The sequence below is a fragment of the Chiloscyllium plagiosum genome, chromosome 40 (assembly GCF_004010195.1).
Source record: "Chiloscyllium plagiosum isolate BGI_BamShark_2017 chromosome 40, ASM401019v2, whole genome shotgun sequence".
Taxonomy (NCBI): domain Eukaryota; kingdom Metazoa; phylum Chordata; class Chondrichthyes; order Orectolobiformes; family Hemiscylliidae; genus Chiloscyllium; species Chiloscyllium plagiosum.
The window spans coordinates 26,238,736-26,260,880 of NC_057749.1; the positions used below are offsets into that span (position 1 = coordinate 26,238,736).

The following is a 22,145-nucleotide window of genomic DNA, read 5'->3' on the forward strand; positions in this document are numbered from 1 at the left end:
GGGCAAATCTACATCTATCCAAATTAAACCAAAATATCATTCCTACCTCAAGAAAGGACAACTTTATAATAATTGGAAAAACATACACACCCATTAATATACACTAGATAAAAATATCTGAACATTACACTTTCACTAAACCCCAACATCTTGCTTTGAACTAAGGGTTCCTGCTGTGGCCGACAAATAACTTTAGGGCTTTTTGAATGAATCCACTTCAAGAATGGATGCTAACTTAACAGGCTTATATAGGGAGTGCCATTAAGAGAGCTATTTTGAATGACACGCAACATAGGTTTTTTTTTATACAAGGCAATTTGCACAGAAGGAACTTGTCACATTTGAGAGATCACCATCAGGCATTTCAATTTTCAAAATTGGAATGATAAGTAAACAGAATTGTATTCATTCTCCCCCCCCCCCCCCCAATAGAGGAAATAAACATGCATGCATGAAACATCAGGAAAAGATCATTTTGGGGTATGAAGCAATTCTTAAAATTGGGATCTACGCTAATGAGAATTAAAAATCGTGGGAAGACCAGAGAAAAGAACACTCATTTCAATAATGCATCGATTAGAATGGTTTCCTCCATATACCATTCCTGTTGACTCAGCTACTAGTTCAGTATTTACAACAGCCATCTGCCATGGGACATGAGATCCATCAATAACCCTGATACAGACTAACATAGCAAGTGTCCTCATCATAAGTCATATAGTTGCAGAAAGGAGAGCTAGTTCAAACCTAAAGAGAAATCAGTTTGCCGGCCGTGAGTTCTGGCCAACTCCTACAACAACCCAAGTAGAGAAACAGAACAGACTAAACCCAAAAAACGCAGATTTTGAAAACAAAACAACTACAAATCCAGAAACGGCAGCAGGAAAAACTGAATGGAAGATACGAAAAAGTTGCGAACGTGGATGAGGACTTGGAAAAAAGTTTTAACATCATGAACTGATGCACTTCAGACTTGAAGCTGAGAAAAACAAACTCAAGCATGCAATTCTCTCACTTACCACCAGTTTTAGGGTATGATGCAATTGAGAGGGAAAGAAAAGAAGTCACAATAACCGACAAATATCAATATTAACCATAGTTCTAACCTAGCAAGTTAGTTTGAAGTGGGTCTATGTGGAGACCATCCAACCCTGTAGAAACAGTTACTGGGAAAATTGCCTGTACGTCTGAATGAGATCACCATGTAATTTGGAGTAGAAGTGATTGGATATAGCCTGTATATAACAAGGCTTCTCTTCGAAAAGTGTATGCATAAAAGTTTAAAATCCTTGCTTTATTTCCTACAATACAAAGAACTATGCAGGCTTATTTGAGAGAATATATTTTAAAAGCATAACTTTTTTTGTTTCAACTTAATTGGTAAGCCTATGGCTTTGAACTTTGAATTAGAAATCAAAACAATCTGGTCAAAAAAATTGTTTTCATAAGTGTGCCTGTCCTGCCCAAATAGAAGAATAAATATAAAATTGTGAATTCTTCTATAACCTATTAAGTGTAAATCCTAACCAAAGCGTGCATTTGCAGCTCTTCACAGTTACAATCCACTCCCAAGAAATCCACCTTGATGCCAAAATATTATATACTGAAACTCAGGAAGTTAAAATGGTAATTTAATAGTCATCATTCACTTGGAATTTGATGAGCCTCAAACCAAGTCTGTAAAATATTAAACTATGCCATGTAGCTGCAGTGAAATAGAAAAAACTAGTAATACTCAGCAGGTCTAACAGTATCCATGGAAAGAGGAGGTAAAGTTAATAGATCATCAGAAAGAATTCTGGAAGGGCAGAGACCTGAAATGTTTAACCTGTTTCTCTGTACACAGATACTGTCAGACCTTCCCACTATTTCCAACATGTTCTGTTCTTATTACAGACTACCATCAGTCACAATATCTTGCTTTTGCTTTATCTGCAATCTCCTTTGTAAAAGCAAAATAATGTGGATGCTGGGAACCTGAAATAAAAACCAAAAATGCTGAAAAGTGCTCAACAGTTCAGGGAGCATCAGTGGAGAGAAACAGGTCATTGAGCCAAAAAGTGTTAATTCTTTCATCAGAAAATCAATTGTTAGTGTTACCACTCTGACCTTGAAGGAGTCATGAGTTAATAATTCAGCCACAGTTGCAACACGAATGCACATATTTTAAATGTTCTGCTATTAGTGTGCTTTCAATCCCTCGAGATGTACTGCATTAGTTCTGCCACAAAGCAAAAGGCCCTTAAATTAAATTTTACTGAATTATTGCAAATAAAGTTCTCCAGATTTCTCCATTTCAGCTTTAATGCTTGGCATGAATTATTGGCTGTTTTTAAAAACAATAGTCAATTCACATTTTATATAGATTGTCAAAAAGGAGATTTAATGCCCAGGATTGCAATCTGCTACTGCATGAAGAATAGCACAGAACTTTTAATGAATTGAATCAAGCAAGCAAGTGTAGATGAGTAACTCATTATATTCAAATCCAGAAAAACATGATTTAAAAATTACTCCAAGTAATGTTTGAGAGCAAACCTGGATCTACAACTCCTAAATTAGTTACCTTGAAATAATGAAGTGGCAGGATAGAGAGGAAATGGTCTCGATGTTTCTGAAAATGGTTTATGGGAACATAGGACTCTGGAGTAGGTCAGTGTGCCCTTTCACTGTGCTCTGCCATTCACGAAGATCACAGCTGATTGGATTGTAATTTCAACTTCACTTTGCTGCCCTCTCCCCCTGCAGTCCTATATGACAATTATTCCCTTGTCCACTAACAATCGAAACAACTCAGTTTTGAACAAATTCAATAACCCAGCTCCTGCTGCTTTCTCAAGAAGACAATTTCATAGACTAAATGATTCTCAGAGAAAGGCAGCTTCTCATCTCATTCTTAAAAGGGTTTAATCTTGAGATCACCAAATTCCTTAATTCTAATCCCTTCCACAAAAATAAATATCCACCTGGTATTCCCCTGATCAAGTTCCCTCAGGATATTATGTTTCAATAAGACTACCTTTCATTCTTCTATACTCCAATGGGTACAGGCTCAATCCTTTTCTTCATACGAATTGCTTATCTAGGAGTTGAATGAACTACAGGAAACATTTCTCCCCCCAAAAATAGATTAAATCCATATACAACATGCCAGATGACGTCTCATCAAATATCCTTTAAGGTGCAACAAAATTCCCTAATTTTACAATGCCTTCCTCTTGAAATGAGCAAGATTCTACTTGCCTTCTTAATCACTTGCTGTACCAGCATGCAAATATTTTGCATATACCAGGGCACCCAGATGCCTTTGTAAAGCCAAGCTTGACAATCTCCTTTTGAATAACAAAGTGGTATTCCATTCTTCCTCCCAAAGTGGACAAATTTGCATTTGCCCACATATGGCCTTTCATTGTTTTGCACACCCACTTAACCAAATCCCTTGTATACCCTCTTCCTCCTCACTAAAAACTTACTTTCCTACCTATCTTGAGGTCATCAGCACCTTTAGCTATTACATTCATTTATATATCTCATTGATACAGATCGCAAACTGTTAAGGCCCAGTACCAACTCCTGTGGTGCTGCACTGGTTATAGTTTGCCAGCCCAAAAAATTCACTTATCCCTACTCTATTCCTCATTAGTTAATAATCCTTTATCCATGTGAATATGTTTCCTCTATGTGCTTTGATGTAGTACTAATTAAATGCCTTTTGGAAGTCCCAGCAAACATCTACAAGCTCCCACGATCCACCTTGCTTGTTACTTTATCAAACAAAATCTGAAATTAGTTAATTTCACTTGACAAAGCCATATTGAGTTTCCTTGGTAACATCATGATTTTTGAAGTGTCCATCCATAATGTCCTTAAATTATGAATCCTAGAAACTTTGTGATAAATATTACAAGGTGAAAAGATATCACATTTTGCAGTTCGCAAAGAAACCTCACTTTTAAGCAAGGTGACAGCATCCAGGCTCTATCCAGATTGGTTAAAGAAAACGCAGACTTTACTGGGTCGGATGGGAAAACTGATGGCTTCAAGTTGAAGTGCTCTATCTGTATAATAGGCTGTGCTTTCTGTAATGATAAGTCTGGAGTCATTTTGATTACAGTGTTTGGATAATGGTACAAAATAAAAAAAGGTGCTTGGCTGTAGGATTTTGAAACATGAATTGATTCGCTCCAAAACAAAAAAGCTTTCCATAAGATTAATAAAAAAATTGATGAGATTGTGTGAAATATTGCTAAAAATGGTCCTTCTTGCCCTAATTTCTTCAAGACTACTTTCCTGAATTTTGATAATTTAGAACTTTTAGTATTAATTTTAAATTTAATTTCTAAATTTATATTCTATAATTCCTTCAATAATTAAAATGACTTCATTTATCTTGTTTTTTGGTGTTTGAAATTGATCGAGTTACAATATCTTTCAGTGTTTGAGTGTATCCTGGAGAAGTCAACATCACTGCCACATCAGTGTTCTTGCATAGCGGAATGTGACCTTTTCCACACTTGAACTTAAAAGTTACCAAGATGAGTATTATTTTAATATCCTCTTAGTTCCCTTTAAATTCAGCTCCTCTGTAACTATTTTGATAGGGTCAGTGTGAAAATTCTGAGGGAAAGGAATCAGTTTTCTGAATATAATCCAGTCTAGAATAACTAGATGCAACAACTCAAAAAAGATAACATTCTTGCTGAAGAAAATGAACAAGCTTTCAGAGGAAAATAGAAATATTTCGTCACTATCAGATCATCATATTCCAAAACATAAAAATTCAAAGTAACAATATTAATAAGTGTTCAAAATATTCTATGAATGCACTATAATCTTTGGCCAAATCTCTTATTTATAAGCCAACCTATTTTGGTTTTGTTGCAATAATGTAAAATCCATCAAAACTGCACAACCTGGAACATAACATCAAGCCTTCATCATCTCAATATAAAATTTTGTTCAAAGGGCAAATAAAGCAATTTGCACCCATTAAAAAGGGTATGAATTAAATTTCTTATTCCACATTCTCTTACGATGGCCATCCAAGATGTCTGAGAAATGGAAGCAGGAAGTCCAGAGATCTGTGCTGTTCACATAAAAGTTGGTTAATGCAATGTCAGGAAATATCAAGAGTACAAGCACGAAAGCTCACGTTTTTCCACACAAGATTTTAACTAGAGAATAAACTAGCTTTAATAACATATGGTGTGGAGTAGGCATTCAGCTGTTCAAGCTTGTGATGTCCTTCAGATGGATTAAGGCTGATTTATAACTGAGCCCCATTTACTTGCATTGGTTGTTAGACCATGGCCTAACAAAAAAAAATGTAATTAATCTCAGTTTTAATTTTTCAATTAAGCCTGCCTCAACAGCTTGCTTTTTTGAGGAGAGAGATGTTTCAGATTTACATTCCTTCTTATATGAAAAAGTGCTTCATGCTTTCACTTCTGAATTACCTAGTTTTAATCTTAAGATTACGTTCCCTTGCCCTGGACTTCAACACAGAAGTGCTTCCTGACCTTTTTCTCACTGACACTTCCATTCACTGCCTGAAAATTGTCACAACTCCTTGGAAAGCATTTGGGTTAGCTTTTCGGTTTACTTCGGGGTGGCCGTGGCAGTGGAGGAGAGAGAAAGAGACAAAGAGAGACAAATACAGAGACAAACACAGAGAGAGGGATGAGAGGACGGAGGAGAGATTCAGAGAAAAAGACAGTGAGCGTAATCTGTTTAGTTTGGTGGTTGGGGGGGGGGGGGGGGCAGTCACTGCAACACATGATGCTATTTAGGGTCCCACACTGGTATCTTGTAAATCATAGATAGTGAATCATAGAATCCATACAGTGTGAAAACAGGCCCTATGGCCTAACAAGTCCACATGATGTTAGTTTTGCTGGTAGTACCTAATGGATCTATTAGGTTCATTAGTCGCTGTTTAAGTGTGTTGTATGGTTTGTGGGCTACCATGATGCTAATGGGTCTGAGTAGTTTCTGATATGTCTTTGATGTAAGGTAATGTAACTATAGTTTTTGGTTGCATTGTCTGCTTGTTTGGGTTTGTTTCTGAGAAATCGGCAGATTGTGTTCATTGGGTAGCTGGTTTTCTTGATATTTTTCTTCTGCTTCTAGTTCTTGGGTGCTGCAGTATGATGTAGCTCCTTCAAATAATGTCTTGATACAGGTCAGTTTGAGGGTGTTGGGATGATTGCTTCTGAAGTTAAGTATTTGGTCGGTGTTTGTTGATTTTTCTGTAGATGCTGGTTTGAAGCTCTCCATTAACTGTACGTTCAAACTGTCACATCAAGGAATGGAAGTCTGTTGTCATTCTCCTCCTCTTTTGTGAATTTTACGCCTGTCAGGATATTGTTATGGTATTGTATGTTTCCTCTAATTTGTTCCATTTTGTGATGACAAAGATGTCATCTATTATTGGACCCAAAGTTTGGGTTAGATAGACTGGAGGGCAGCTTGTTGAAGTCCCTGCATTACAGCTTCCACGAACAGCACTGCATCAAGACATTCTTTCAGTGAGTTACATCATGCTGCAGGACCCAAAAACTACAAAGAGAAAAAAGAAAAATATCTATGCAGCATTTTCAAGAAAAACAGGTACCCAGTAAACACAATCCACTGATTTCTCAAACAAAATCAAGCAGACAATGCATCCAAAACCTATAGCCACATTACCTTACATCAAAGACATATCAGAAATGACTTCCAGACTACTCAGACCCCTTGGCATCATGGTAGCTCACAAACCTACTAACACACTTATACAGCGACTAATGAACCTAATGGATCCATTAATACTACCAGCAAAACTAACGTCATTTACAAGATACCATGAAAGAACTGTAAAAAACACTAACATTGGACAAATTAGCAGGAAACTGGCCACGAGGATACATGAACACCAACTGGCCACCAAAAGACATGACGCACTAGTTTCCCTACATACAGACAAAGAAGGACACCACTTTGACTGGGACAACACACATATCCTAGGACAGACGAAACAAAGACATGCTTGAGAATTCTGAGAGACATGGCATTCTAACCAAAACTCCATCAATAAACACATTTAGATTCCATCTACTTTCCCTTGAAAAAAAGCCAGAAGTGACATCACCCACCTTGAGAAACTAAGACCTATAAATAGAGGGGGACGTACCACCAGCGCTTCACCAGAGACTCTCTCTGACATTATCTAGATGGAGGTCTGCTTGCTGAGCTAGTTTTCAGATGTTCGTCACCATTCGAGGTAACATCAGTGAACCTCTGGATGAAGCACTGGTGGTATGGCCCACTTTATTTGTGTTTGGATTTCCTTGGGTTGGTGATGTCATTTCCTGTTCTTTTTCTCAGGGGGTGGTAAATGGGATCCAAGTCAACGTATTTGTTGATAGAGTCCCTGTTGGAATGCCATGCATCTAGGAATTCTTGTGTGTATCTCCATTTGGCTTGTCCTAGGATGGGATGTGTTGTCCTTTCTCATTGGTACGTAAGGATACTAGCGATAGTGCATCATGTCTTTTTGTGGCTAGTTCACATTCATGTATCCTGGTGGCTAGTTTTCTGCCTGTTTGTCCCATGTAGTATGTGCTACAGTTCTTGCAAGGTATTTTGTAAATGACATTAGTTTTGCTTGTTGTCTGTATAGGGTCTTTTAAGTTCATTAGCTGCTGTTTTAGTGGGTTACCACGATGCGAAGAGGTCAGAGTAGTCTGGCAATCATTTCTGAGGTGCCTTTGATGTAGGGGAGAGTGGCTAGGATTTCTAGACGTATTTTGTCTGTTTGGGGTTGTTGCTGTGAAATCAGCGGACTGTGTTCATTGGGTACCTGTTCCTTTCGAATACGTTGTGTAGGTGATTTTCCTCTGCTCTTCGTAGTTCCTCTGTGCTGCAGTGTGTGATGGCCCATTGAAATAATGTTCAAATGCAGCTTCATTTGTGGATGTTGGGCTGATTGCTTCTGTAGTTCAGTATATGGTTGGTATCTGTTGTTTTCCTGTAGATGCTGGTTTGAAGTTCCTTATTGGCTGTTTTCTCTACTGTGATGTCGAAGAATGGCAGTTTGTTGTTGTTTTCCTCTTCAGTGAATTTTATGCCAGTAAAGGTATTGTGAGACCATGAGACGTGGGAGTGGAAGAAAGACCATTCAGCCCATCGAGTTCACTCTGCCATTCAATCATGGCTGATGGGCATTTCAACGTCACTTACCCGCACTCTCCCCATATCCCTTAATTCCTTGCGAGATTAAGAATTTATCAATCTCTGCCTTGAAGGCATTTAACATCCCAACCTCCACTGCACTCAATGCAGTGAATTCCACAGGCCTACCACACTGACTAAAGAAATGTGGTAATTTCCAAAGTGACCCCCTCTAATTCTAAGGCTGTGCCCACAGGTCCTAGTATCCCCACTTGACAGAAACAATTTCCCAGCATCCACTCTTTCTAGACCATGTATTATCTTGTGAGTTTCTATTAGATTCCCCCTCAATCTTCTGAACGCTAAACAATCCCAGGATCCTCAGCCATTCATCATATGTTAGACCTACCATTTCAGGGATCATAGTGAATCCCCACTGGACACGCTCCAGGGCCAGTATGCCCTTCCTGAGGAATTGGGTCCAAAATTGGATACTATTATAAATGGGGCCTAACCAGAGCTTCATAAAGTCTTAATAGCACCTCACTGCTTTTATATTCCAATCCTCTTGAAATAAATGACAACATTAACCACAGACTCAACCTGCAAGAATCCTGTACTAGCACTCCCAGATCCCTTTGTACTTTGGTTTTATGAATTTTCTCACCGTTTAGAAAATAGTCCTTGCCTGTATTTTTTTTTTCCCCAAAGCGCAAGACCTCGCATTTGCTCATATTGGATTTCCCCAGCCATTTCTTGGACTATTCTCCTAAACTGTCTAAATCTCAATTATTGATGGCTTTGAAGGTACTATTGATGGTCTTGAAGGTTTCCTCCAATTTTTCTTGTATCGTGATGACAAAGGTGTCATCCACACAGCTGAACTAAAGTTTGGGTTGAATGGTTGGCAGAGCTGTTTGTTTGACTCTCTGCATTACTGCCTCTGCTAAGAACCCTGATATTGGAGATCCCATGTGTGTCCTTTTGGTTTTTCCTGTAGATTTTGTTGTTGAAGGTGAAGTGGATGTTAAGGCTCCACTGGCTTGACGATATTGTCCTTGCTGATGAACTTGGTGGTATATTTGGTGTATCCTTACATTTAGATAAAGAAGGACACCACTTTGGCTGGGACAACACATCCATCCTAGGATGAGCCAAACAAAGACACACACGAGAATTCCTAGAAGTATGGCATTCCAACCAGAATGCCATCAACAAACAAAGTTAAAAATCACACAACACCAGGTTATAGTCCAACAGGTTTAATTGGAAGCATACTAGCTTTTGGAGCGACGCTTCTTCATCAGGTGATTGTGATAATCACCTGATGAAGGAGTGTCACTCCGAAAGCTAGTGTGCTTCCAATTAAACCTGTTGGACTATAACCTGGTGTTGTGTGATTTTTAACTTTGTACACCCCAGTCCAACACCGGCATCTCCGAATCATCAACAAACATGTTAACGTGGATCACATTTACCACCCCCTGAGAAAACGAAAAAGGATATCACCACAGGAAATGACATCACCAATCCAAGGAAACACAAACAAACAGAAAGTGGGCCATACCACCAGTGCATCATCCGGAGGCTCACTGATGTTACCTAGTATGGTAACGAAAACGTCTGTAAACGAACCTTCCAGCTCAGTGAGCAAACCTACATCCAGAACCTCAACCTGAGCTACAAATCTTCTCAAACATCGCTAGCTCAATAGTTTGCTACCTTCTGCAAACTGTATCGTTAACTCCAACAAAAACGATGCATCATCCAAATTTTCCCCACTAGGATTAAGTCCTGTACTTAGGAAATAAAAAATATTCTCTCCAGTTGTGTGAACATGTTTCAGGATGCATGTGTTGGTTAATATGAAAATAAAGAATATGTACTTTCTTTAAAAAACTCTGATCAGAACTAACAGATTTGTTCATGACAATGAAGAAATTTCATTAATGAATTCATGGTGAAAGGAAAAAGACAGATGTCATTTAGATATCCAATTACTGCATTTTATATCAGTGACAATTTAGAAAAAGAATGACCAACCAAATGGACAGCAACTAACAAACCACTGATCTTCATTTTCTTAGAAAAATAGAAGAATAGGTGATGAAAGCAGGGTTGAATATAAATTTGCTTTCATGAATTAGGTTAATAACTACAAAATATCTTTTTCTCCAAACCCATTTACATAAAATTGCAATGATCTATATTGGATGTTTAAAATTATTTCCCATCTATCTACTCCACACCCCTATCCGACCTATCACCTGCTCCCTCACCATCTACCTATCGCATGCTCAGCTACTTTCCCTGCATGCAGGTCCTTGGCCTCCATCCCCAGACCATGGCAACACGACGCCTGGAGGAAGAGCAACTCATCTTCCGCCGAGGAACCCTCCAACCACAAGGGATGAATGCAGATTTCTCCAGTTTCCTCATTTCCCCTCCCCCCCACCTTTTCTCAGTCCCAACCCTCAGACTCCGCACCGCCTTCTTGACCTGCAATCTTGTTCCCGACCGCTCCACCCCCCCTCCAACCTATCACCCTCACCTTAACCTCCTTCCACCTATCGCATTCCCAACGCCCCTCCCCCAAGTCCCTCCTCCCTACCTTTTATCTTAGCCTGCTTGGCACACCCTCCTCATTCCTGAGGAAGGGCTTTTGCCCGAAACGTCGATTCTAATTCTCCTTTGATGCTGCCTGACCTGCTGCACTTTTCCAGCAACACATTTTTAAGCCCTGATCCCCAGCACCTGCAGTCCTCACTTTCTCCGACCTTCCCTGCAATCCCACATCCCTCCCATTTACCTCTCAGCCCCCCAGGCCCACAAGCCTCATTCCTGATGAAGGGCTTAGGCCAGAAACCTCTATTCTCCTGCTCCTCGGATGCTGCCTGACCTGCTGTGCTTTTCCAGCACCACACTCTTGACTCTCATCTGTAGCATCTGCAGTCCTCACTTTCTCCCTGTTTAAATTCTTGATACAATTTGCAAAGCAAATTTATACAAATGGTTCAGTTAAAATGATCAAATACTGCATTTTATGGTCTGACAAAGTTAACATTACTATTGTGCCTGAACAACTTTTGATCAGTGTATTGTAACTATTGTAAACAGTTGGTAAGCATTTTCTCTCAGATGCAGAGACTTTAAGGGAGACATTCTAAAACGTAACAAATCAATCCACTCAAGGCTCTTAAATAACTAAGATGTGTAAATAGACAGAAACATAATAAAACCACGCAAGTTTACACCTTTTTGCCAACAGGAGAAAGTGAACATTTAATCTCATAACCTTCAATGCAAGTGAATCACTATTTAACAACTAGATTTCAATTCTGTTTTCTAAATTGAGGACTTTCCGAATAACATTAGACAATGGAATAAGACCAGTTTTGTTATCTGAATAATATTAATTTTTGTGCCTGATATATTTGGATCTTCAGAATATAACATGATAAACCTTCCAATGTAATCATTAGTTTATCAAAGAAACTTGCTAGTATTTCTAATATTGTAGGAAGTTTAGGAGTTTGCTGGTCATTCAACAAGCTTCACTTGAGCTTCCAATACCAAACTATGACTAATTACATCTGTAGATTTGCAAGGACTATAATAGCTTTGCCCCAGTTTTAAAAACTGAGTGAACGTCAGAGGATACAAAAACTTTTCAATCAAACAAGTTACTTTAAAAATGAACTACGTAAAACTCAATACCAAAATTCAATGCCTGGAGTCAGGGAGGGTGCCAGAGGACTGGAAAATGGCTAACGTGACATGCTGTTTAAAAAGGGAGTCAAAAGACAGGAAGCTATAGACTGGTTAGCCTGACCTCAGCTGTTGGTAAGATTTGAGAGTCCATTTTTAAGGATGAGATTACAAGTACTTGGAAGAGCACGGTAAAACAGGGCTGAGTAAACACTTCTGCGCCAAGGGGAGGTCATGTCTGACAAAATCTGTTGGAATTTTTTTGTGGGGGTGATAAGAAAGCTGGACAAAAGAGAGCTAGTGGATATAATCTATTTGGATTTTCAGAAGGCTTTTGATAAGGTGCCACACAGGAGGCTCTAAATAAGATGAATGCTCATGGTGTTAAACAGCAAGGTACTGGCATGGATAGAGGATTGGATGACTGGCAGAAAACAGGTAGGGATAAAGGTATCTTCTTCAGGATGGCAGCCTATGACTAGTATGGTTCTGTAAGGGTCCATTAAATATGGATCAAGGAACTAAATCGTTGCGAAGTTTACAAATGATACAAAAATAGATGGAGGGACAAGCAGTGTTAAGGAAGTGGTAAGGCTGTAGAAGGGCATCCATTGGCTAGGTGAATAGCCAAAGTAGTGACAGATGGAACACAATGTGGAAAAGAAAGATTATGCAGTTTGTTAGGAATAGTATGTAGACTATTTTCTAAACAGGGAAAGGCTTCAGAAGTCAGAAGCACAAAGGGACTTGGGAGTCCTAGTTCAGTATTCTCTGAATGTTAACACAGGTTCAGATGGCAGTTAGGAAGGCAAGTGCAACACTAGCATTCATTTTAGGACGGTGAGAATACAAGAGCAGAGATGTACTGCTGAGGCTGTAAAAGGCTCTGGTCAGAACACATTTGAAATATTGTGAACAGCTTTGGGTCCTGTATCAAAGGAAGGATGTTCTTGTATTGGAGGGGGTCCAGAGGAAGTTTACAAGAATGATCCTGAGGATGAAGAGTTTGTGATATGAGGAGTGGTTGAAGACTCTGTACTTGGAGTTTAGAAGGAATGGTGAGGAGGGGGGGAGGGGGGGGGGGAAAGAGAGAAGATAAATCTAATCGAAACCTCCAGAATGCCGAGGCCTGTACAGTCTTCACATAGGAGAGATTAGAAACTGAGGGCACACTCAGAATGAAAGGACAACCTTTAGAACCGAGAGAAGGAGGAATTTCTTCAACCAGAGGGTGGTTAATCTGTGGAACACATTATGGCAGAGGGCTGGGGTGGCCAAGTTATTGACTGTATTTAAGGCCGAGATAAAGAGGGTTCTTGATTGGCAAAGGGATCAAGGGTTATGGACAGAAAGCAAGAGAATGGTGTTGAGAAACAAATTAACAATGATTGAATGATAGAGTCTGCGCTATGAGCTGAATGGCCTAATTCGGCTTCTGTATCTTGGTCTTATTCAGTCCCAGATTATATAATTCAATCCTAAATTTCACTTCTTTCATTCCCATTTTTCTATATTCAAAAGCTTGAACCAACTTGTCTCCTCCTGCCAAGTATTTTTACTGTACTTGATCCTCTTCCAAGTCTGCCACTAATTTCCTTTATTCACAAATTACTAAACCTAAAGTTCTTAAAATGGACATCCAAAAAGGGTTCATTCATTTTTTAGTTCAACTAATACTAATTTGTTTTTCACAGTAATGCAGTTTGTTTTACCATAATCACAAAGCGACACAAAACAGTGAGACTGCACACAAACTGCAGATCTTTTGTCCAATTAACTGGACACTTCATTATTTTATCCAAAATTGCAAAATATCCCCAACTATAGATTTCTCCAAAATTGAAGAGATTATGCAAGTAAATTCTCAAGATTCAAAACTTTATATTACATTATTAAAGCAAAAAATGAACTGATAAATAAAATAGGTCTGACAGTGATTTGAAATGCTCTGTGAATTTAGACAGACCTCCTATACCTTTCAAATTAACCCACTTATTTACACAAAGTCGAGATTCAAATTCTGTTGGATAGTATTTCCTTGAACAAATTAAAATACTTTCCAAGGGATTAATATTTGATGCTACAAAGTATCAGCTTTAACCAAACACCTAGGAGGTATGGTTTGCAAGTGTGCAGATGACACCAAAATTGGAAATGTAGAAGACAGTGAAGGTCACCTCAGAGTATAAAAGGATCTTAATCAGATGGGCCAAGGATTGGCAGATAGAGTTCAGTTTAGATAAATGCAAAGTCCTGCATTTTGGAAAGACTACTCAGGTCAGGACTTATACACTTAAATGGTAAGGTCCTGTGGAGTGTTGCTGAACAAAAAGACCTTGGAGTGCAGGTTCATAGTTCCTTGAAAGGGGAGTTACAGCAACATGGGATAGTGGAGGTGGAGTTTGGTATGCTTTCTTTTACTGGACAAAGCATCGAGTATAGGAGTTGGCTGGTCATATTGTGGCTGTATAGGACATTAGTTAGGTCACTTTTTGAGTTCAATTGGTATTCAGTTCTGGTTTCCCCACTATAGATGTTGTGAAACTTGAGTGGGTTCAGAGAAGATTGACAAGGATGTTGCCAGGGTTGGAGCTGTCGGGAGAGGCTGAATAGGCTGGGGCTATTTTCTCTGGAGCATTGGAGGCTGAGACTTGACCTTATAGAGGTTTATAAAATTTGAGGGGCATGGATAGGATGAATAGCCAAGATCTGCTCCGTGGGGTGGGGAAAACTAGAGGGATTAAGTTTAAGTTTAAGGTGAGAGGGGAAAGATTTAAAAGTGACTAAGTAGCAACTTTGTCACACAGAGGGAGGGGCGTGTATGGAATAAGCTGCCAGAGGAAGTGGTGGAAGCTGGTACAATTGAAAGGTACAAAATTTAAAAGGCAGCTGGATGGCTATATGAATAGGAAGTGTTTGGAGGAATATGGGAAAAATGCTGGCAAATGGGACTAGACTAACTTAGGACATCTGGTCAGCATGGACAAGTTGGACTGAAAGGTCTGTTTCCATGCCTTCTCTGTGACTCTATGACCTAACAAGAGAAAACAAACAATTCAAGTAGAGCACATAACTAAAATATCGTATGATTTCGTTCATTAGCTACACAAGTAATTTTTAATCAAATCTTTTAATTTAATTGCCCCAAGGTAGATTTTCTATTTTTCTCCATGTCTTCTCACTGCCTTTTTATAGCAGGTCTCTTCAACGATTTCACTAATTACTACATTTAGCCTTTACTTTTGAGATTGTACCTTCATGGAGATGCATCCAAATTGCAAGTCAGACCAATATTCTGTGTTGACAGGAACAAAATAACAACCCATAATGACAATATTCACTTCAATGTCACGTTTTGCATTATTCACACAGTTGAACGAGACAATGAGCAAAGCTGCCTTCTATCCTGTATGTTTTGCTACTTAGCCATGCAAAGTATTATCAGACAGCATTCTCGGTGCAACAATACACCTGGTGCAATGCTCAAGAGTGTAATGTTCTAAGTGAGATTTACAGTATTAATTAGCAAAATAGTCTGAATATTCCATGAAACAAAGCAATCAAATTTATTTGCCTCAATGAAAGCTTCGATTTTTGATATCTTAAGTACATTGCAATAATGACAGACACTTATATACCTTAATAAAAAGAAGTGGTGAAAAGAGCATTTAGAAGCATACAGGTGGATCAGTCACATAAGTCAAAGTATTTAAATAGTGTCGTTAACTTGGAAAAACATCCCAACATGCTTTACAAGATCAAACAGAGGGAGAAGACATAACAGGCAGAAAAGGAAGTGGGTCTTAAATAACAAACCTAAACTCAGAAGCAAAAAAAAAGGCATCAAATTTCATCTAGTATGACCATATTTTCAAAACAACCTTGAAAACTGCCCTATGAAATACCTGGATCAATTTTTCAAATTAGTTGAGACTGACTAGTGATCAGGATGCTTCATTTTTGAAAATCAGTATTCCAGACTGCAATACTTAATGGAATATAACTCTCAATCCATTCATATAAACAAATACATTGTGACAGTACATAGAATCTTCTTTATATTAAAGACTCATTCCTGAAAAAGGTTCAGAAAACTTAGTGTCCATTTTGTTTCCTGTTGAAAATCTAAAAATTATTGGTTAGTGAAATGACCCAAATTTGAATAGACATTGGGTAAAATTCAAAAAGGTAAAGTTAACTATAACATACTCACTAAATTGAAAATAAAATCTCAAGAAAGGAAGAACCTTTTAAAATTGTAAATGGATGATGTACTTTTGTCCTCTAATTAACCCATTTAATACTAGAGACAGCAATGAAAAGTATTTAAAGCACACTAGATTATGTTAGTATCAAATGGGTTAAGTGCGCAAAAATAAAGCAAAACCGTATTTGAAGAAAGGGACTTACCATCAGGGACTTCGTCTGGTCGCTTTCGTTTCTCATATACGACAATGATGATGACCAGAATTAAGATTTCTGCAACAACCCCTAGGAAGGGCCACAGTGGTGCCAGATGGCTACGAACTCGCAAAATAGTGACAACAAAAGAGTGTCCAATGTAATTAGAAGCGTTACACAAGTATTCGCCTGGATCATCCTGAATGTGCAGGTTCTCAATGATCAGCTCTGAGTAGTTGCCTTTGTTGGTGATGAAATAGCGACCAGTAGCATTATTCAGTTCCTACAAGGGAGGATGAGAAATGAAATTAAAGTTGACTAAATCGCTCTTTTTTTTAACATGGAGTTTTGCATTTTAAAGAATATCAGTTCCAGTAAATTGCAGAAAGAATTGATTCTCATGTGTGTGGCTTGCAAACAATTCAGTACCACTGTGTGCTAGGAAAGCTCATCAACATTTATTACAATTAACTTATTGAAAAAGATGTGAAATGGAGGAGGAGAGTAGAAGAATAAAGAGAGGCCACATGTGTTTATCCAACAGGCAAAAAGGCCTCCTAGCCAATCACAATTGCTGGCTGCAGATCTTGAACCAACGCTTTCCAGCCTCTGCCCTAAAGAACGTTTGCCTCTGTGAATCCTGAATTCTGGTTGGTTATGTGGCTGCACGCATTGTCTATATACTATCACTGATAAATGCCCATGTATATACTCAAAGGTTGAATGACTTCCTTCTGTGCCATAACACCTTCATGATTCTCTTAGAGATACCAAAGACCATTGGTCCCTTGTTTATCCCATCTTAAAATGTTTTCACGCTGGTTTTCTGTAAAACTAAAATCAATCATTTGCCTGTTTTCAATTATGTGCTTATCCCTACATTGAGGCATCATGGTGGCACAAGATTGCCAACTGCTGCCTCAGTGCCAGGGACCTGGATTCGATTCTAGCCTCAGGTGACCGTGTGTGGAGTTTGCAGGTTAGGTCGATTAGTCATGCTAAATTGCCCATAGTGTCCAGAAATGTGCAGGCAAGGTGTGGATTATCTATGGAAAAGACAGGTTATGGGTAGGGTTGGAGCCTGGGTGCAATGGTCTTCAGAGAATCAATGTGGACTGGATGGGCCAAATGGCCTGCTTCCACACACTATGGATTCTATAATTCTATGATCTCTATTATTAAGCTCACCATCTGAATGTTAAGTGATATGCACACAAAATTAAAGCACATTTTCTGAGTCATCCAACTAAACCCAAAGAGGACCTGTGACTGTTTCTATCCTTAGTCTATGTATGACTTAACAAGATGCAGCAGTTTCTCCCCCACATACTGCAAAAGCATTCACTTTTACACATGCAAGCACTGCCTTCTCCCTCACTTTCCCAATATCTAACAGCACAGTATTCAACTTAAAAGTTTTATTATGACTTCTCTTAAAGAGAAATACAAGTAGTCCGATTACACTACCATTATCCAGTGAAGGTTTTGAATTCAAGAAAAAACAGTAAATACACTAACCTTAGTGAAATTTAACAGTGAGCTTACCACAATTTCATTGTCCACTTTCTTGTGCCAGGTCCAGACAGGATGTGGATATCCTACAGACTTGCAATACATGAGAGCACTTTGACCCTCATTCTTATTCTCACTCCTCTTATGACCAACAATTTCAGGAAGTGCTGGAACAGAAACCAGCGATAATTAGGACATTTTTAACGGAAGAGGTTAGCATTAAAGGGAAATTTAAAGAAGGGAAGGAAACCAAGTAGAAGAAAAACTTAGCACCAACTAATGGTGCAATTTCACTGCCAACTTCTCACCACTCCCCTCAAAAAAACATCCGTTTGCAATCTTGTCACATTGTAAATTAAACATACATTTCAGTTGTTTATGTAACTCAATCTCAGAAATATGACTTTTGCCTCCCAACTGGCCATCAGACTATGCAAGTTAAGCCAAGAGGCGATAGAAAATAGTTGAACACAACTTCGAATATGCCACTCAGTAGGTAGCAAGAGAAATGTTATTTTCCATCTTTGGAAAACTGAACACAGCAACCTGTGGGCTTAACATCAGTTTACGTCTCCATCTTGATATATGGTACCTTTATTTCTCAGTTTTTCTAATGGTCCTCTATGGTCTGTTGCAGTGCTCCCTTCTACCCATCAGTAAAATTCGTTGTTACAAGAACAAAATTTCTGATCAATGAATGATGAGCATTTTCCAGGTCAAGCACAGATCTGAACAGGACAGAATCACATGCAATGCCAAGACATACAAGGCTATGGGCCAAATGCAGGGATTAGAATAATTAGATGGTTGTTTTTGACCAGCACAAATGTGATGGACCAATGAGCCTTTTCCTGTATAGATCTCCATGATTCTATATTAATTTGAAGTGACATAATTCAAATTATGTTAATTCAATTTGGTGTAGTTTTCCTTCAACTGCTTAATTTACCAATTTTTTTCTTTCCTTCCCATAAGGGAATAAGGCAAGCATTAACAGTAGGACCCTATTTTAAAAGTCAACAATTAAATGCTACTGTCATGGTTCAGCTTTATTTCTTGCACTAACTGTTCTCAGAACCAACTGTCAGCAACATTTAATTATGGTTTCTTCAATATTCCTCAAACAGCCAAGGGGATATCAATAAATTATGTGCTAAAATTCTGTGTGTTATTTACAACCTACAGCATAGCAAGACAGAATACAATATTGCTCGTTTCTTGGGAGAGCTTACAGTTGCAAGTTTGTAAATAAGACAAATCTCAACTGATATCAGATTTCCTGCCAGATTGCGAGAAATCCCTAATACCCAGTCTAAAAGCCTCAAATCATAGGTGTGAAACATCCAAGCATAAAGACAGAGTCATGTGAACTGCAACATAATACAGAATTGTTTAGAGCATGGACTCCCACACAGTCTGGTTTCAGAGGACCTGTTACTACCGTAACTATTGTTTAATTAGTACAGAGAACAACATACTGCTCAGTCTGCCTCAATACAACTTTATGTCAAGATTGTAGACATACACGTGTCAGACCTTCCCTCCCACCCCTTCAAAAATCATACTTCATACTTCCATGACCTGACAAATTTCTCAAAGGTTGCAAAAGCTTTTTCTCTCCATCAGCTCATCAAAAGCTATCGACCCCATTTTCATTTACATAAACATTAAATAATTAGGCCGCATGCTGTATATTCTGTGTCACATCCCACCTAGTACCTTTTTTTAATTTCATATGTTTATTTGATTTCCTTATGAAATGTACTATTCTATCAGACATTCTGGCGATGAAATTTTACCTGAGGTCCATATTGGATTTATGAATGACTTTCATGTTTATGGCTCCTAGTTTTAGACTCCCTAGCACATACAAGGTTAATTGCATCATATTTGCATCTACCCTCTCAATGCTGAATGCAATCTTTGAGATTCAACTCCCATATTGTTATCAACCAGTCCTCAAATACCTTGCAGACTAGCATGTTCTCTTCAACTTTCTCCAAACTGGTTTTAAAATCTCTTCACGCCTTTTCCCCCACTCGACATTTGTGTCATCCTCCAGCCTTGCACCCCAGCCATCAATGACAAACCCAACTATTGATTTGTTATCGCTCATGACCTCTGTTCCTGTGATGGCAGCCACGTCAATCAACTATGAAATCCTGAGTTTTGCTACACATGTACTGCTTTCAGGAATTCAAATAATGTTTTCAAACATTTAACAGAAAAACCTCACTGCAACATTTCATTATAATTTATTACTAGCACTAACATGCATGAAGTTCCCAATTTCAAATAAATGCTACTCATCTATCGTTGTTAAAGTATCTTTGTGAATTTTATCTATTTTAGCAGTATTTGCACCACTGGGGGCAACAGCACCATGTTGTATAAGCAGTAAAGATGGGCAACTGGAGAGTAAAATGGAGAAGGAGGAACGAAAGCAAATAACGATATAGCTTGTAGTATAGAAGCCAAAAGAATAATAATGCAGCATTATTACAGAGAAAGGCCACATGATTCTTTGCTGCTTTAATGTAAAAATAATCTCACTGTCTCAACTTTGCCGGAGAGACCTACATCTGTGTCTGTCAATCATCTCGAAGATAAAACTCTCTCTTGCCTCAAATCAAATCACTGTTGAAGACTAATATGCTCCATGAGCCACAATTAAAGAAATTTCTCTTAACATCTGAGGAACAATGTTTAACGAGTAATGTTGTCACTGACTCTCTAATTTACTGCAGCATTCAATGGCGGAGGTACGCACAACTCCAGGTAACGATTTTTAAAATGACTGCTTTTGGGATGTGTATAACACTGGAATATAATGGTCCTTAATCAGAGTTAATTTCATCAATGGAGTCGAACGTGACTAGTTATCTTCCCTGAAGAGCATTAGCAAACTTGTCCAATAGCTTTCACAGCCTCTTTTCTCCCCCAGTATTGGCCCATATTCAATGAGCTGAGTTACAAACAGCTGTGATGGGATCTGAACACAATCACTGGTTTACTCGCACAATAATGATTAGACTGCAGTTATATCAGTTAATACATGGTGACATTGAATCAATGTTTGAGGGCTACTACATTTATGGAGGAAGAGGATATCACTAAATTATGAAGCAGTCATGAGCTAACATTTAACAAAAGCCATCAAATTAAAGATGCAATTTTTAAAGTGATATAATAATCACTAGATATGCAACTACAAACAGCAAAATTAATGTAAACCAGGACACCAGAATGAAACCAGCATGAAATATTCTTGAATTGATGGAACACCTCACTTTTGTTAAGCCAAATCACAAAAATTACTAGTTTTTAAATATTAAAAATAACCAAGCAGTGAACATGCCCTGTTCATCTATACATTTGCCCCACTTACAGAGAGCCCTTGTCCCAATTAATATTTTCTTCCCCTGTGGTTTCGCTTGACAGAAAGGAGCATAGAAAATGTGCATCTCCCATCCTCCAGTCAAGGAGGGAGTATTTCAGAATCTGCAAGCCAGATGCGGCCCTTGCAAGCCTCTAGTGCAGCTTTTAAATGATTGAAATGCAAAGCACAAAAATGTATTCACTTTGCTTAAAAGACAAGAATAGAAACCTGTGTTTCACAATTTGACACAGTAGTGAATTACTTAAAGCAACACCAAAGGATTAAAATGGCATGTGCTATGTTCCTCATTCGTGCACGTCAGAAAGCGGATTCAACAGCTTAGCTATCCACATCATTATGCAATGGCCATCTGTCACTGAAGGCTTCCAAATACAAGCTACAAGCAAAGAATTCAAAGAGCATTCAAAAGTCGGTCTGGGCATGCTTGTTTCAAAGCTAAATTATTGCAGTTTTTAAACCCATGCATAGAAGAGTATCAATTTCTTGTTGTCAATGATGATGCCAATCAGTTAAGGTTTATAAATTTAAAAAAATATTACTTCTATGATCTTCCCCCCCTTACAGCAAGAACTGTCTCACAAAATACCTATCATTAAATGTGCAGAAGCAGGCCATTTGACCTTCCTGGTCAATGTCCGTATTTATGCTCCAAATGAGGCTACTTTCACATTAATAAGTTCAGGTGAAGTAATGTAGTCTTCAAGTCTTTCCACTCAGATGGATCGAGCTTCCTTTGTAAATAGGAGGAAAATTCCAGTTTACTTTGGAGGCACTGAATTAATGCAAGATTTAGACATACGCATTATTATAAATCATTTGTATTGATTTGCCATCAATATCTTGTTTCATATTATTTATCTATTTCCTTGGCTCTCATCCATGTAAATGTAGATAGCTGAAGCAGAATTCACAGTAACTTGCCAAAAGCAAGCCCAGTCACACTGCAGTATGCAAATGACCAACCACACAGCAT

The 22,145-nt window shown here is 38.4% G+C and overlaps 1 protein-coding gene across 2 annotated transcripts in view; it reads right to left on the reverse strand.

Moving 5' to 3' along the window:
• The window catches only part of nptnb (neuroplastin b), a 79,124-nt gene that overhangs the window by 9,142 nt on the left and 47,837 nt on the right, over positions 1-22,145 (reverse strand). For both annotated transcript variants that reach the window (XM_043680632.1, XM_043680631.1), the window contains exons 5-6: positions 17,806-17,939; positions 16,270-16,543 (exon numbers count right to left, since the gene is read on the reverse strand). In XM_043680632.1, the coding sequence (XP_043536567.1) occupies positions 16,270-16,543; positions 17,806-17,939 (408 nt within the window). The remainder of the gene's footprint in view (positions 1-16,269; positions 16,544-17,805; positions 17,940-22,145) is intronic.